This window comes from Lissotriton helveticus, chromosome 3_1 (genome assembly GCF_964261635.1).
Source record: "Lissotriton helveticus chromosome 3_1, aLisHel1.1, whole genome shotgun sequence".
In the NCBI taxonomy this organism is placed as follows: Eukaryota; Metazoa; Chordata; class Amphibia; order Caudata; family Salamandridae; genus Lissotriton; species Lissotriton helveticus.
In genome coordinates, this window is record NC_136061.1 from 1,987,805,100 (window position 1) to 1,987,825,225 (window position 20,126).

A 20,126-nucleotide genomic window follows, 5' to 3' on the forward strand; every position below is an offset into this window, starting at 1 on the left:
CCTGGTCAAAGCAAGCAGGCCTGCCAGCTGCCCTTCTGTCCTCCACAAACTTTCAAGACAATTCTTTTAACAACCTCTGCTGCCACTCCAGTAAGAAGAATCATCACGATTCCTTAACTACTGGAATATTTCCAGAAAAACTCAAAAAGTCATGCATACGTCCGTTACTGAAGAAAGTAAACTTGGACCTGCTGAGCCCTGACAACTACAGACCCATTACAAATGGACCGTTCCTGGGCAAACTGATAGAAAGAGCAGCGTTTGCCCAGCTGTCACAATTCATTGAGGAGAATGACATACTTTCAGACTTCCAAACAGGATTCTGTCCGGGAGAGGCACTGAATCTGCCCTCCTTGCCATCTGGAATGACCTAAAGAATACAGTTGACTGCAATGGGGTTGCCGCACTACTCCTGTTGGACCTCTCAGCTGCCTTTGACACGGTTGACCATGACACTCTGAAACAAAGACTCTATGAAGACGGCATAGAGGGAACTGCTCTAGACTGGATCGCGTCCTACCTTCGAAACAAAATTAATGTCATCCATACCCCACCTTTCTCATCCAAACCGTACTCCACAAAAGCAGGGGTCCCTCAAGGTTCTATCATCTCACCCATGCTTTTCAACATCTACATGAAGTCATTACCAGTACTGATCAATACATTTCACCGTACGTGCTATAACTATGCAGATGACACGCAAATACTCCTTCAACTGGAATGCCCCAAAGACATTGGAAAATCACCAATTTTCAGCTGTCTCAGAGCCGTGGATCAGTGGATGACCTGGAGCCATCTCAAATTGAATGCTTCAAAAACTGAAATACTCACGTGTGGCGATTGGAAACATTACAACCCGCTTGCCGCATGGCCTGATAAACTGGGATCACTGCCTAAAGTATCGAAAGAAGTAAGAAACCTCGCAATGAACATGGACTCCAAGCTGTTGATGAATGCCCAAGTGGATAAACTAGCAAGATCAAGCTTTGCTACTATAAAAACGCTGCGACGAATTTTCCCTCATTTGGAATTTCCACACAAGGTCCAAGCTACCATTTCCCTTGTGTCCAAACTCGATTACTCCAATAGCCTCTACCACGGATCACCTTTAACGACCATGAAAAGACACACATCCACACACATGCAACCACACACACGCAACCACACACACGCAACCACACACACACAACCACACACACACAACCACACACACACAACCACACACACCCACAACCACACACACCCACAACCACACACACCCACAACCACACACACCCACAACCACACACACCCACAACCACACACACCCACACACACACAACCACACACACACAACCACACATACACACAACCACACACACACACAACCACACACACACAACCACACATACACAACCACACACAACCACACACACAACACAACCACACACAACCACACACACACAACCACAAGCACCCACACAAACACAACACAACCACACACACAACCACACACAACCACACACAACCACACACACACAACCACACACACACAACTACACAGACACACTACACATACACAACCACACACACAACCACACACAACCACACAAACACAACACAACCACACACACAACCACACTGCAAACACACACAAAAACACAACCACACACACAGAACCATACACACACACAACACATCCACACACAACACAACCACACACAACCACACACACAATCACACACAACCACACACACACAACCACACACATAACCACACACATACAACTATACACCCACACACACACAACCACACACCCAACCACACACATCCACACACTCCACACACACAACCACACACACAACCACACCCAACCACACACACAACCAAAAGCACCCACACAACCACACACACAAACACACACAACCACACCGCAAACACACACACAAGCACCCACAACCACACTGCAAACACACACACACAACCACACACACAGAACCACACACACACAACTACACACACACACACAACCACAACCACACACACAAACACAACACAACCACACACACAACCACACACACAACCACACACACACAACCACACACACAACCACACACACACAACCACACACAACCCCACACACAACCACACACACAGCCACATACACAGCCACATACACAGCCACACACACAGCCACACACACAGCCACACACACAACCACACACACAACCACACACACAGCCACACACATCCACACACACCACACACACAACCACACCCAACCACACACACAACCAAAAGCACCCACCCACACATCCACACACACACAACCACACCGCAAACACACACAAACACCCAACCACACACACAGAACCACACAAACACACACACATACAACTACACACACACACAAACACACACACACACAAACACACAACCACACACACACAACCACACACACACAACCACACACACACAACCACACACACACAACCACACACACACACACAATCACACACACACACACAACCACGCACACACACACAACCACGCACACACGCACACAACCACACACACACCCACAACCACACACAACCCCACACACACAACCACACACCCAACCACACACATCCACACACACACCGCACACACAACCACACCCAACCACACACACAACCAAAAGTACCCACACAAACACAACACAACCACACACACAACCACACACACATAAGCACACACAACCACACTGCAAACACACACACAAGCACACACAACCACACTGCAAACACACACACAACCACACACAACTACACACACACACAACTACACACACACACAACTACACACACACACAACTACACACACACACAACTACACACAACACAACCACACACACAACCAACCACACACACAACCACACACCCAACCACACACCCAACCACACACCCAACCACACACACAAACACACACACAAACACACACACAAACACACACACAAACACAAGCACTCACACACCCACAACCACACACACAACCACACACACACAAACAGACACAACCACACACAGACACACAAACACACACACAAACACACACAGCCACACACACACAACCACACACAACCACCCACACACAGCCACACACAAAACCACATACACACACAAAACCACACACACAGCCACACAAAACCACACACACACAAAACCACACACAGCCACACACACACACAACCACACAACCACCCACACACAGCCACACCCACAACCACACACACCCACAACCACACACACCCACACACACACAACCACACACACACAACCACACACACACACAACCACACACACACACAACCACACACACACAACCACACATACACAACCACACACAACCACACACACAACACAACCACACACAACCACACACACACAACCACAAGCACCCACACAAACACAACACAACCACACACACAACCACACACAACCACACACACACAACCACACACACACAACTACACAGACACACTACACATACACAACCACACACACAACCACACACAACCACACAAACACAACACAACCACACACACAACCACACTGCAAACACACACAAAAACACAACCACACACACAGAACCATACACACACACAACACATCCACACACAACACAACCACACACAACCACACACACAATCACACACAACCACACACACACACAACCACACACATAACCACACACATACAACTATACACCCACACACACACAACCACACACCCAACCACACACATCCACACACTCCACACACACAACCACACACACAACCACACCCAACCACACACACAACCAAAAGCACCCACACAACCACACACACAAACACACACAACCACACCGCAAACACACACACAAGCACCCACAACCACACTGCAAACACACACACACAACCACACACACAGAACCACACACACACAACTACACACACACACACAACCACAACCACACACACAAACACAACACAACCACACACACAACCACACACACAACCACACACACACAACCACACACACAACCACACACACACAACCACACACAACCCCACACACAACCACACACACAGCCACATACACAGCCACATACACAGCCACACACACAGCCACACACACAGCCACACACACAACCACACACACAACCACACACACAGCCACACACATCCACACACACCACACACACAACCACACCCAACCACACACACAACCAAAAGCACCCACCCACACATCCACACACACACAACCACACCGCAAACACACACAAACACCCAACCACACACACAGAACCACACAAACACACACACATACAACTACACACACACACAAACACACACACACACACACACACACAAACACACAACCACACACACACAACCACACACACACAACCACACACACACAACCACACACACACAACCACACACACACACACAATCACACACACACACACAACCACGCACACACGCACACAACCACACACACACCCACAACCACACACAACCCCACACACACAACCACACACCCAACCACACACATCCACACACACACCGCACACACAACCACACCCAACCACACACACAACCAAAAGTACCCACACAAACACAACACAACCACACACACAACCACACACACATAAGCACACACAACCACACTGCAAACACACACACAAGCACACACAACCACACTGCAAACACACACACAACCACACACAACTACACACACACACAACTACACACACACACAACTACACACACACACACACAACTACACACACACACAACTACACACACACACACAACTACACACACACACAACTACACACAACACAACCACACACACAACCAACCACACACACAACCACACACCCAACCACACACCCAACCACACACCCAACCACACACCCAACCACACACACAAACACACACACAAACACACACACAAACACAAGCACTCACACACCCACAACCACACACACAACCACACACACACAAACAGACACAACCACACACAGACACACAAACACACACACAAACACACACAGCCACACACACACAACCACACACAACCACCCACACACAGCCACACACAAAACCACATACACACACAAAACCACACACACAGCCACACACAACCACACACACACAAAGCCACACACACACACAACCACACAACCACACACACACACACACAACCACACACACACAACCACACACACACACACAACCACACACACACAACCACACACACACACAAGCACTCACACACCCACAACCACACACACAACCACACACACAAACAGACACAACCACACACAGACACACAAACACACACACAAACACACACACAGCCACACACACACAACCACACCCACACAACCACACACACACAGCCACACACACACACAAAACCACATACACACACAAAACCACACACACACAAAACCACACACACAACCACACAACCACACACACACACACACACAACCACACACACACACAGCCACACACAACCACACAACCACACACACACAAAAAACCACACACAACCACACACACACAACCACACACACAAACACACACACAAACACACAACCATACACACAACCACAAACACAACCACAAACACACAACCACACAACCACACACACACACACACACAACCACACACACACACAGCCACACACAACCACACAACCACACACACACAAAAAACCACACACAACCACACACACACAACCACACACACAAAAACACACACAAAAACACAACCACACACACAATCAGACCAAGCTTTGGCATAGCCAATAGGTCTCACACACCCAACCACACAAATCCACACACACACAACCACACACACAAACACACACAACCACACCCAACCACACACACACACATGCCCACACAACCACACCGCAAACACACACACAGAACCACACACTACACACACACAAACACACACACACAACCACACCCACCCACACACACACAACCACACAACCACACACACACACAACCACACACACGCACACACACCCACACACACAAACACAACACAACCACACACACACACACATCCACACACATCCACATCCACACACACACACACATCCACACACACACACAACCACACACACACAACCACACACACACAACCACACACACACACAACCACCCACACACAACCACACACACACAACCGATCACACACAAACAGCCACACACAGCCACACACACACACAACCACACACACAGCCACACAACCACACACACAACCACACACACACAACCACACACACAACCACACACACTCAAACACACACACACAACCACACACACAAAACCGCACAACCACACACACACAACCGCACACACGTACAAACACACACACAACCACACACAACCATGCACACAAGCACCCACACAAACACAAAAAACCACACACACACACAACCATACACACAACCACACACACAACCACCCACACAAACACACACAACCATACACACAACCACACATCCACACACACACAACCACACACAACCACACACACAACCACACACACAACCACACACACAACCACACACACAACCACACACACAACCACACCGCAAACACACACACACAACCACACACACACACACACACACAACCACACACACACACACACACACAAACACTCACACACAACCACACACACACAAACACTCACACACAACCACACACACACACAACCACACACACACACAACCACACACACACACAACCACACACACACAACCACACACACACACAACCACACACACACACACACCCACAACCACACACACACCCACAACCACACACCCAACCACACACACACCACACACACAACCACACACACAACCAAAAGTACCCACACAAACACAACACAACCACACACACAACCACACACACACAAGCACACACAACCACACCGCAAACACACACACAACCACACACAACCACACCGCAAACACACACACAACCACACCGCGAATCACACACACACTACACATACACACACACACACACACACAACCACATCACATCACAACACAACCACACACACACAACCACACACACACAAACAGACACAACCACACACAGACACACAAACACACACACAAACACACACAGCCACACACACACAACCACACACAACCACCCACACACAGCCACACACAAAACCACATACACACACAAAACCACACACACAGCCACACAAAACCACACACACACAAAACCACACACACAGCCACACACACACACACAACCACACAACCACACACACACACACACAACCACACACACACAACCACACACACACACACAACCACACACACACACACAACCACACACACACAACCACACACACACAAGCACTCACACACCCACAACCACACACACAACCACACACACACAAACAGACACAACCACACACAGACACACAAACACACACACAAACACACACACAGCCACACACACACAACCACACACACACAACCCCACACAACCACACACACACAGCCACACACACACACAAAACCACATACACACACAAAACCACACACACACAAAACCACACACACAGCCACACACAACCACACAACCACACAACCACACACACACAACCACACACACACACAGCCACACACAACCACACACACACAAAAAACCACACACAAACACACAACCACACACACACACAACCACACACACAAACACACACACAAACACAAACACAACCACAAACACACAACCACACATCCACACACACCCATCCAGATCCACACACACACACCCACAACCACTCCCACACACAACCACACACACAAAAACACACACAAAAACACAACCACACACACAATCAGACCAAGCTTTGGCATAGCCAATAGGTCTCACACACCCAACCACACAAATCCACACACACACAACCACACACACAAACACACAACCACACCCAACCACACACACACACACTACACACAACCACACCGCAAACACACACACACACACACAGAACCACACACTACACACACACAAACACACACACCCACCCACACACACACAACCACACCCACCCACACACACACAACCACACACACACAACCACACACACACAACCACACACACGCACACACACCCACACACAAACACAACACAACCACACACACACACATCCACACACACACACACATCCACATCCACACACACACACACATCCACACAACCACACACACACAACCACACACACACACACAACCACCCACACACAACCACACACACACAACCGATCACACACAAACAGCCACACACAGCCACACACACACACACACACAACCACACACACAGCCACACAACCACACACACAACCACACACACAACCACACACACACAACCACACACACACAAACACACACACACAACCACACACACAAAACCGCACAACCACACACACACAACCGCACACACGTACAAACACACACACAACCACACACAACCATGCACACAAGCACCCACACAAACACAAAAAACCACACACACACACAACCATACACACAACCACACACACAACCACCCACACAAACACACACAACCATACACACAACCACACATCCACACACACACAACCACACACAACCACACACACAACCACACCGCAAACACACACAAACACCCAACCATACACACAGAACCACACAAACACACACACACATACAACTACACACACACAAACACTCACACACAACCACACACACACACAACCACACACACAACCACACACACACACACACAACCACACACACACAACCACACACACACCCACAACCACACACACACCCACAACCACACACATAACCAGACACACACAACCACACACCCAACCACACACACACCACACACACAACCACACACACACCACACACACAACCACACACACAACCAAAAGTACCCACACAAACACAACACAACCACACACACAACCACACACACACAAGCACACACAACCACACCGCAAACACACACACAACCACACACAACCACACCGCAAACACACAACCACACCGCGAATCACACACACACTACACATGCACACACACACACACAACCACATCACATCACAACACAACCACACACACACAACCACACACACACACAACACAACCACACACACACAACACAACCACACACACAACACAACCACACACACAACCACACACACAACCACACACACAACCACACACACAACCACACACACAACCACACACACAACCACACACACACAACCACACACACACAACCACACACAACCACAAACACACAACCACACACACAACCACACACACACAAGCACCCACACAAACACAACACAACCACACACACAACCACACACACAGCCACACACACACAGCCACACACACACAGCCACACACACACAGCCACACACACACAACCACACACACACAACCAAACACACACAACCACACACACACACACAACCACACACACACACACAACCACACACAACCACACACAACCACACACAACCACACACAACCACACACACAACCACACACACAACCACACACACAACCACACACACAACCACAACCACCCACACACAACCACCCACACACAACCACCCACACAACCACCCACACACAACCACCCACACACAACCACCCACACACAACCACCCACACACAGCCACACACACACAGCCACACACACACAGCCACACACACACAGCCACACACACACAACCACACACACACAACCACACACACACAACCACACACACACAACCACACACACACAACCACACACACACAACCACACACACAACCACACACACACAACCACACACACCCACACACACAACCACACACACCCACACACACAACCACACACACAACCACACACACAGAACCGCACAATCACACACGCACAACCACACACACGTACAAACACACACACACACAAGCACCCACACAAACACAAAAAACCACACACACACAACCACACACACACAACCACACACACAACCATACACACAACCACACACACAACCACACACACAAACACACAACCATACACACAACCATACACACAACCACACACACAACCACACATTCCCAACCACATCCACACACACACACACAACCACACACAAAAACACAACCACACACACAACCAGACCAAGCGTTGGCATAGCCAATAGGTCTCACACACCCAACCACACAAATCCACACACACACAACCACACACGCAACCAAAAGCACCCACACAAACACAATACAACCACACACACAACCACACACACACAAGCCCACACAACCACACCGCAAACACACACAGAACCACACACACACAGAACCACACACACACACACACTACACACACACAACTACACACACACAAACACACACAACCACACCACAACCACACACACACACAACCACACACACAACCACACACACAACCACACACACACAACCAAACACACAACCACACACACAACCACACACAAACACACAAAGCCACACACACACACACACACACACAACCACACACTAACAACCACACACACAACCACACACACAACCACACACACACACAACCACACACAACCACACACACAACCACACACACAACCACACACACAACCACACACACACACAACCACCCACACACAACCACCCACACACAACCAGCCACACACACAGACACACACACAGCCACACACACACAACCACACACACAACACCGCACAACCACACACACCCACACACACGTACAAACACACACACACAATTACACACACAAGCACCCACACAAACACAAAAAACCACACACACACACCACACACACACACAACCATACACACAACCATACACACAACCACACACACAAACACACACACAAACACACACACACATCCACACACCCATCCACATCCACACACACACACACACCCACAACCACACACAACCACACACACAACCACACACACAAAAACACACACTAAAACACAACCACACACACAACCAGACCAAGCTTTGGCATAGCCAATAGGTCTCACCTTTGGGACCTTATAAGTGTGTAGCCAAGCAACAGTTGATGCGGTTGCACCAAGGATATTGTGCTGCATAACTAAATATTTAGAAGGTCCCAAAAGCGAGACCTATTGGCTATGCCAATTCTTATTATCTTAATCTTCAGGGTTTCTACTTAGAGTCCATTGCATGTTACCTTGCTTTATTGTATAGTGATTTCAGCATCCTTAAAGGACCTTACATTTTGCAGGAAAACAGGAAGATGTAATTCAGATGTGAGTTAGATTTGCTAATTAATTTAATGTCCGGGACTACTTTGAAACAGAGAGGTTTTGGCTCTTGCGTACGGTGAAGCGATTGATGGTCTAAAGGGAAAACGTTCTACACTGAAACTATTTCCAGTGAGGAACTTTAGTGTAAGTATTGCTCAGGGTGTCACTTTACCAACACAAGTTTTTAGATACCTGTTGATTTTACGTGGTCAGAGTAGGGCTTGAAGGAATTGGAGATTGCCATGGAACATCTATTTGAAGAGTCTTAGTTTGTTCCACACTTTACCCTTTATTTTGGTTTAGATAACTTGCAGCCATGAAACTTGATAAAAGTGCATTTCATTTTTGATACCTGCTAGCTTATCAATTGCTGGTTTTGTTTTGCAGACAGAGTAAAGTGTCATGTCCTCTTTGTTCTTTTGTCCGCATTCAGTATTGTATACCATGAAAACCTGCTCTCCAGCATCTCCCCAAACTGAGAGTCAAAAACTGAAATGATGCTCAGCTTGCTTCTCTTCAGAAGCATATGTCCAGCTCACAGCACTAAATAAATGTAGATCTTTTTTGTCACTGATATTACAGTGTGTTAAACTGGACCCATATCCTTGTAGGGCAGTTTAAGGGTCGCCCAAGGGCCCCCACTTTCACCTTTACATTGTAACATGTTCAAGCAGCCACTTCCTAAACCCTGAAGAAGAAAAACTTGCTATCATTCCTGTGATGATGAGATGTCAAATATGCGTGTGAGCCAAAGTACAAGCGGCCAGATTAATCAATGTCCTGTTTTGCGAGTCCTTAATAGCTATTATTAAGGAATCGCTATTAAAGACTCACAAAACGGGATTCATGTAGAAATCGCAAAAAAAATTGCGATTTCTACAGCTTCCTTATTTGCGATTAGCAAATTGCTAATTGCAAATAAGGATCGACTCCCCATTCATTCCTATGGGCTGAAAGGCCCATAGGAATGAATGGGGAGTCAATCCTTATTTGCGATTAGCAATTTGCTAATCGCAAATAAGGATGCAATTTCAAGGGTGCCAGAGGTGTCCAAAGGACATCCTGTAGCACCCCTGAAATGTAAATGTAGCCTGATGTTGCGCACACACATGTCCAAAGGACATGTGTGTGTGTAACATACAACTTAGAAAAATACACTAAAGTGCATTTTTCTAAGTTTTCGCTATTTACCACGAAGTCGGACTTCGCGGTAAATAGCGGCCAGAAATTGCGAATTCGCAATTTTTAAAAGGTTAATGAATTGCATTTAAGGAATCTCTAATTGAGATTCCTTAAATGCGATTCTTCACAATTTTGCGCTTTCTGTAACAGTGATTTTTGCATTTGGGATGATGAATCCCAAACGCAAAAATAGCGCTCGCAAAGGGCCGGATTCTCAGAATCTGGCCCTTTGCGAGCCGATTTTACAATGATGAATCTGGCTGAAGATGACTTGGACACCTGAAATCTAGATTGGAATGAAGTGGAATTTGGATGAGTTCGAACAGGCTGAAGCTTAAAAGAACTGCTCCTGGGGCTCAGTAATATTAACTTTGAGCATGCAGGAATGTTTCCTCATTCCCCTGAATTGTTTGACTAAAGCACACAATTTACCAAAGTGGCAAAAATCTGGGTGTCATTTAGGAAGCCCAATTTAACTAGAATGCACATATTGGTTTCATAGTTAAGTCCAGGTTGTTCTGTCTTAGACAGTTGCAACGATCCATGCATAATATTAACAAAAACATAAAATTATTGTAGGGACAATCGCAAATTCAAATTTGAAAATTGTGTACCAATGCCTTATTAGAAGGTCCTTCCATCTATTAAATTTCCTAAACTTCAGGATGCACAGAATCCAGCCGCTCGGCACAGTCTGAATATCTGCAAGGGGGAGAAAATTGCCAGAGGAATTAGTTTGCCCCATTGGCTACTAGTACAAAAAAAATATCTCACTTAAAATTCTCTGTCTTACTGTAGAGCCATTCACGCCCAAAGCCCCTGTATCTCAAGGAAAAAATCGGTAAATACTGTACTGGGGGGATTGTTTAGATCATGAGATCTCGGATTGGCGACCGCCTTTAGAATATGCCTGTCCTGGTAAGGCACCAGAGGTTTTCCGGTTTTATCTGGGCCTGCCAGAACTGCAATCCTATCAAGCTAGCCTCAAGGAAGTACTAGGGATCCCAGGGTCGGGAAGCAAACCTTGGATAAACTGCCTAAAAGATACTTTGACTCAGGTAGGGTGTGTGGCTCTTTGGACCGAACTGGAGGGCGCTCTGACAGTTAGTAAAGCTCTGTTAAAGTGGAGGTACCAGCAACACAAAGTGGATCAACTGGCGGCATTCTCCCCATATGGCACCCTGACCGACTCTTTTCTTAAGATCAAGGTAGACTATAGATAGCTGTGAGCAGTTTTTAGACGAAATAGAGCCTCCTTTGCCTCGATAGTTGTACATGTAGTTCATATACCCCTACCAATAGCCTCTTTTACTGGCAAATGGGCAAGTAAACGGAGCCCTACAGGATACACCTGCCCTAGCTGTGAGGCAAATTGGGAGTTGGAAGAGCATGTTTTGTTTTTCTGCTCAACGTATGTGAAAAGCAGGAAAAAGTAAATTATTCTTGTTTGTTTGCTTTTGGGTGTTAGGGATTATCATATAGCTTTTCGCATTTTAAAAACTGAGGTTAGGCAAAGTCTGTTTTTTTCTGTATCCCGCCTTTTAATTGAAATATGGAGGATTAGGCAAAAGATGTGCCTCCTAATGGTTATTTATTTTAACTTGTGTTTTTTTTCTTATTTAGAACTAGTATTATCTTTTCATATGTATACCGTATCTATTTGCTTTGTAATAGTCTATGGAGTTTATTCATGCTATGTAATTTTATTTGTTTTACTTTTATGGTACATAGCCGAAATCAAGTTAATAAAGTAAAGGTTTAGTGCTATAGGGCCAAACGTGGAAAGCACAGCTTTTGGAAGTAAATAAACTAATTCTAACTTGTACGTTTTACATAGGCCATTTAAACTCAAAAGCTTGTAATGCTGGTCTGTTTCATTAGTTCTTTAGGATAGGTTCTCAGGAAGCGCCTTGAGACATTTTGTGATTTGGTGCGTTGTATATAAATAATTAAATAACAAATATCAGAATGGAAGTCCTGGAAGAAAATTCTGTACGCACATTTATCATTTTTTAATTTAAAAAAAAAAATATTTTATTTTAAGTTCCCAATGAGCTTTGTGGGTCAACCTAATAAATGATGCATCCCAGAAAAAAAGTCTGTGGCCTTATACAGGCAATCTGATAAAAGTTGTGTCTTTACTATCAAAATGCCACCTCTCTGATCTACTGCAACTGTTTTTTGTCTAGACAACATAGCATCGGAGCTGGAAAATTTCATGGGCTTGATTGAAACTGTGACTGGATATGTTAAGATTCGCCACTCGCACGCCTTGGTCTCGCTGTCGTTTTTGAAAAGTCTGCGAAGGATTATGGGAGAGAAGCAACTGGATGGGTAAGTGTGGTCAGATGGGTGTTGGGCCGGTTTCGTTGGGACCATTTTCTGAGTGAAAGTCTTAAAATGATTACAAATGTCACCTGGCAACCGTCAACAACTGCCTTCAAGGTGAAGTTGTGGGTCCAGCTCCAAAGATTTCTTAGAGGCCGGCTCTATACTGCCTGACCTGTTCCTACTCTTACACCACAACCTCGTCTCTCCCCTTCTACAAATTGTACCAAACGGTCCGTGCCTTCCTACTTAGTTGTCTAGAACACTAGCGTTTAATGTGCATAATGTCAAAGATCAACATTGAAATTTTAAACACTTTCTCCAAATCACTGCAATTTTTAAGTACTGCTGAATTTGTAAAATAATAATAAAGCACAGTGGGGCAAAGCTTCTCCTGCAAAACTGCTGCCTAATGTTCGGGATGGCAAATACAAAGGATGGAAAGTCATGGTTCCTTCCACCTTATCTCTTTTTCTTTCACCATCCAACAGGTTTTTAATCTCCCTTTGGCAGTTTCTTTTCGTCCCTGCTTTCTTCCTCCTGTCCACCTTTTTTACCTTTCTCTTCTTTAGCTCTGAGTCGAAGTCTGATAAAGAAAGTTCTGTCTCCAAAAACATGATGCTGATAACCACCCACTACAATCACCAGCACAAATTAAGCAGTGCGTGTTGGATCATTTGAGATGTTAAGAAATATGACCAATCTATTAGGCCCTCGCCAGAAGGGAGCAAATACTAGCGAAAGAGTAAAACTAGTGCAATATTTGAACATCGTCATCTTTTCGTAGTGAATTAAATGTGGCTACCTTTAAGTGAGCATCAAAAGACTTTTCTGTGAGAGATCGTATGTAGGAAATTCTGAGTAGTTTTACGGATAGTTATTTGAATTACTGGTGGTTGACGCAGCACCTGAACACTGGCAAGATGGAACGTGAATACAGAGGGTAAGGGAGCGCCATGCACCTGGGGGGGCAAGTGAGGCAAGATTCAAGGTATTTGACACTCGACTTGAGCCTCAGCACTCCATGCAACATAGCTGTCAAAGCGTGATTGTTAAAATTAGGAAATGAAAGGAAATTATATTTCTGCTTAAGTGGAGTTCATTCTCTGTTTGTAACTATGTTTGACCCTTTCTGGTTTTCACGAGCAAGTGTATTTAAGAGAGTAAAAGAAATGTATATGTTAAGTGCAGTTTTAGCTCAAGGGTTTGCTGGTGTATTCACCCTATGCGAGGACCTGTGAACCTCTAAACTAGTCTGAACTAATGCTCTTTTCTTCCTTATTAGTTTTTGACATTCTGTTATTGATAAACAAGCAAGTACTCGTTTTACTTTGACATTCTATTATTGATAAACAAGCAAGTACTCTTTTTACTTTTTTTATTTAAAAAAAAAAAGAATTGTGGGTGAGACCGTTACTAAGGAGACGAGAGGGGTGATAGGAAAAGGCAATGTGACTCAAATGTATCTCTAGCGGCACCTTGTGGAGGTGTGGTTCCTCCTAATTACAACAGGACACTTTCTTGTACATAACGCTGTATTTATTTACAGATTCTGGCTTTATCACGAAGAGCGCCGAGCTTGCACCACTCAGCTTGCGCTCCGGACTGAATTCGCTCTCTCGGCGCGCGACCCAAAATGGCAGCCGTTCACGCTACGTGGTGACGTAGCGTGAACGCTAGAACGGCAACTCTACATATCTCCCCTTTATGCATCACATGAACAAAGCAGTCTTGGGGGTTAATGTCCATCACCCATCTCTTAGTCCCGGAACCTGGGGGGTCTCACAATCACTCGCCCCCCCCCTTGTGCATCTTACCGGGGTGGACACCACGGCCCCCCTCTCTCTACCTTCTTGGGTGTCCGGGCTCTCTCTGCAAGTCAACTCTCTCCTCTCTTGCCTCTGTGTCTCTGCTCTGGGAGGTTCAACACCTTCTTGCTCCAACCCTGGGTCCACACCTTCCATGACTTCTTACGGGGTGATATTGTCATTCTCTGTTTTACTCTGATCTGTCACTCCTCGGTTCCCGACCTTTGGGAGCCCATTGTAAGATCTTGTTGCATCGAGCCATACGGTCCTGGACCACACATTACCATGACTCAACATTGCTGCTCGATAATAAACTTCCTTGACTTGAAGGGGCTGGCTGTATTTACTATCACCCTTTTTCTGTAGTACTGCCAGCTTGACTCACACCCATTCTCCTTTTTCCAACGAAGTGTCCTTTACATTTTTCCTTTTGTTATAATGTTCAGTATATATGGTTTGAGCCTTTTCCAAATTCCTCTGTATCACAGCAGGGGACCATTTGCTGGTGACCGTCTTTTCCTTCCATGACAAATTGTCTTTGGTGAATGGATCTCTGCTTCTGACGATCTGGAAGGGGCTGTACCCTGTAGTGGTAGGGGTGATGCGATAGGCCCAAATCATGTGTAATATCTCTTTTTCCCAATCCTTTCCGATCATGATGGCTACCTGGATGGACCCCATTAGTACTCTATTGAATCGTTCCACTTGTCCATTTTCATCGGGGTGATATATGGCCGTGTGTTTTGTGGTAACCCCATTCCTTTCCATATATTGGAGCCATTTCTCTGAGGTGAATTGGGGACCATTATCGCTCAATATGGCTTGGGAATTCCTTCTCTAAGAAAGGTAGCCGTCGGGAACCTGAGTATGGTCTCCGTGCTCATCTCCTCTTGGATGTGGACTTCAGGCCATTTAGAGTACCTGTCTACTAGGACACACAGGTATTTCGGAATTCCTTGTTCGTCCAAAATTGGTCCTAGTATGTCAATGGAGAGTTCCTCCCATGGATTCTTCGGTGTAGCTAATTTTCCCAAGGCTGGTCTCAACGGTGTCATTGTTTTGTCTGCACGCTGGCATTGGTCGCACTCTCTTACGTGTCGTTCAGCTTGTATATCCATGCCTGGCCACCAGTATCCCTGTTTGGCCCTTAATTTGGTTTTCCCAATTCCTAGATGGCCCTCGTGCAATATTGCCAGTAGCCTCGGGATTAACCCCTCCGGGGGTACCACCTTGTCCCCTCTGTACACAAACACTCCTTTGTCATCCAGAGACAGTTCCTCTCTTACTTCAAAATACTTCCTCATATTTCTATTTAAGTGCCTTTTTTCGGGCCATCCTCCGACTATGTGTTCTTTCACCTCTTGGATGTTCCTGTCCGCTGGATACGCCTCCTTCCATTCTTGGTTGCTTATCACCTTCTCCGGGTCTTCCATCAATGCCACCATCTCTTCCCCCGCTTCCTTCTCTTCATCAGCGCTTTCCATTGCTGCAGCCCTACTCAGGTAGTCAGCCACCTTGTTCCTGCTGCCCGGGATGTATTACACATCGTATCGATACTCCAACAGTTTTAGAGTCATTTTAGCAATTCTTGGAGTGGCGCTCGCATGCCAGTTGGACGTGAGAACCCTCACCAAAGGTTTGTGGTCCGTTCTAAGTTGGAACCTCGTGCCCCACAAGAACTGACGGAATGTGCCCATGGCCCATACTACTGCTAGCATTTCTTTCTCGATGACACTAAACTTCTTTTCGGTGTCAGTCAGGGCTCTGGATGCGAAGCTTAATGTCTCCATCGTTCCTTCTCCCCTGTCTTGCATTAGGACTGCTCCCAGCCCTTTGTCGCTGGCATCCGTCGTCACCACCATTTGGCCCTGCGGATCGGACCACCCTTGGAGGGGTATGGCCTGGACAACATCCCTTTTGATACCTTCGAACTCCTTCTGCGTCTCCTCCGTCCACGCAAATGCCTTTTTCTCTCTTGTAAGCTGCCTCATGTGGTGGGTCTTGGTGGCGAAGTGTTGTACGAACTTGCTATAATATTCGGCCATCCCTAGGAAAGACCTTACATCTTCCTTGGTAGCGGGGGGTGGAGCATCACATATTGCTCTCACATTCTCCTTCGTTGGTGTGATCCCCTTTTCACCAATTTCATGTCCCAGATAGGTGACAGAGGTCATTCCTAGGCGGCACTTTTCCCACTCTGCAGTCAGTCCTTTATCCTCTAGCACTTTCAGCACCCTGGACAACTTGGTGTCGTGGTCTCGGTGGTCCTTACCCATCACCAGAATGTAGTCTTGGAAGTATTGAATCCCCTCCATGTCCTTAAAGAGGCGATGCATGAGTTTATGAAACACGGCCGCTGCCGATGCGAGGCCAAAAGGCATCCTACAGAATTGGTAACACCCGAAAGGAGTAATGAACGATGTCAGCTTCCTGCTATCCGGGTGCAACGCTATCTGGTGGTACGCCAACATCAAATCAATGGTGGAGTACCATTTTTTTCCTTTGGTTTTCACCAGCATTTCCTCAATGCGGGGTAACGGGAACTTCTCCACCACAATACTTTTGTTTAGTTCACGCAGGTGCACGCACAGCCAGACCTTGCCATTAGGTTTCATGACCACCACTAGGGGGCGCCAGCCACTCCGCACCCGTGATCGGTTCGATTATACCATTTCTTTCCAGTTCACGCAGTTCCTGTTGCACCGCATCCCTCACAGCGATCGGCACATTCCTCACTTTGTGTGATACTGGCGTGGCATCCGCCTTGAGGACAATCTTGTGAGAGAATTTCTCCAATTTCCCAACTTTTCCACCGAACGCCGTGGGGAAGTCTCTTTTCCACTTTTCTAGGTCTGGCCATTGTTCCGGCTCCGTCATCAGCACCTGTACCGCTCCGCCGGGGTCCAGCTTGATGCCCAGTTCTCCTTGATCCATCCAGCCTAGTACCGACGGACCCTTTTCCGCTATGTATAGTTTGCAAGCGGCACTGCGTCCTCTGAACTCAAATTTCAACGGTCTAAATCCCACTATTGGGATGCGGTCTCCCAGGTACGTGACAGGTCTGATTTCTGGTGGTTCCAACTGCGGACCCAGTTGAGGCGTGAACTTCTCAGCCCATACTGCCCTCTGCACTATCGTGTATGGCGATCCTGAGTCTGCCACGATGCTTATCATCACACCGCCTATTAACATGTCCAACACCGGTTTGTTCGATCTCCTGGTGTCCACACTTAGAACTTGCTCCTCTATGCATAGCACCTCATCTTCTTCCTCTTCACATCTCCCTTCCACGCCTTCTTGGTCTTGGTCTACGTATTTCACCGTGTTGCGGCTCGCTTTCCTCCGGCATACCTTTTCGTAATGTCCCATCACACCGCAAAACATGCACTTGGTGCGGAACGCTGGGCATCTCTTGTCATGTGCTTCATGGGCCAAACTGCCA

The 20,126-nt window shown here is 46.7% G+C and overlaps 1 protein-coding gene across 4 annotated transcripts in view; it reads left to right on the forward strand.

The window, feature by feature from the left end:
- IGF1R (insulin like growth factor 1 receptor) overlaps positions 1-20,126 on the forward strand; it is a 1,553,571-nt gene that overhangs the window by 827,408 nt on the left and 706,037 nt on the right. For all 4 annotated transcript variants that reach the window (XR_013608878.1, XM_078683133.1, XM_078683132.1 and 1 more), the window contains one exon: positions 14,738-14,882. Coding sequence is in view for 3 of the 4 variants with exons in the window: in XM_078683133.1 (XP_078539259.1) it covers positions 14,738-14,882 (145 nt within the window). In the remaining variant the exon portion in view is untranslated. The remainder of the gene's footprint in view (positions 1-14,737; positions 14,883-20,126) is intronic.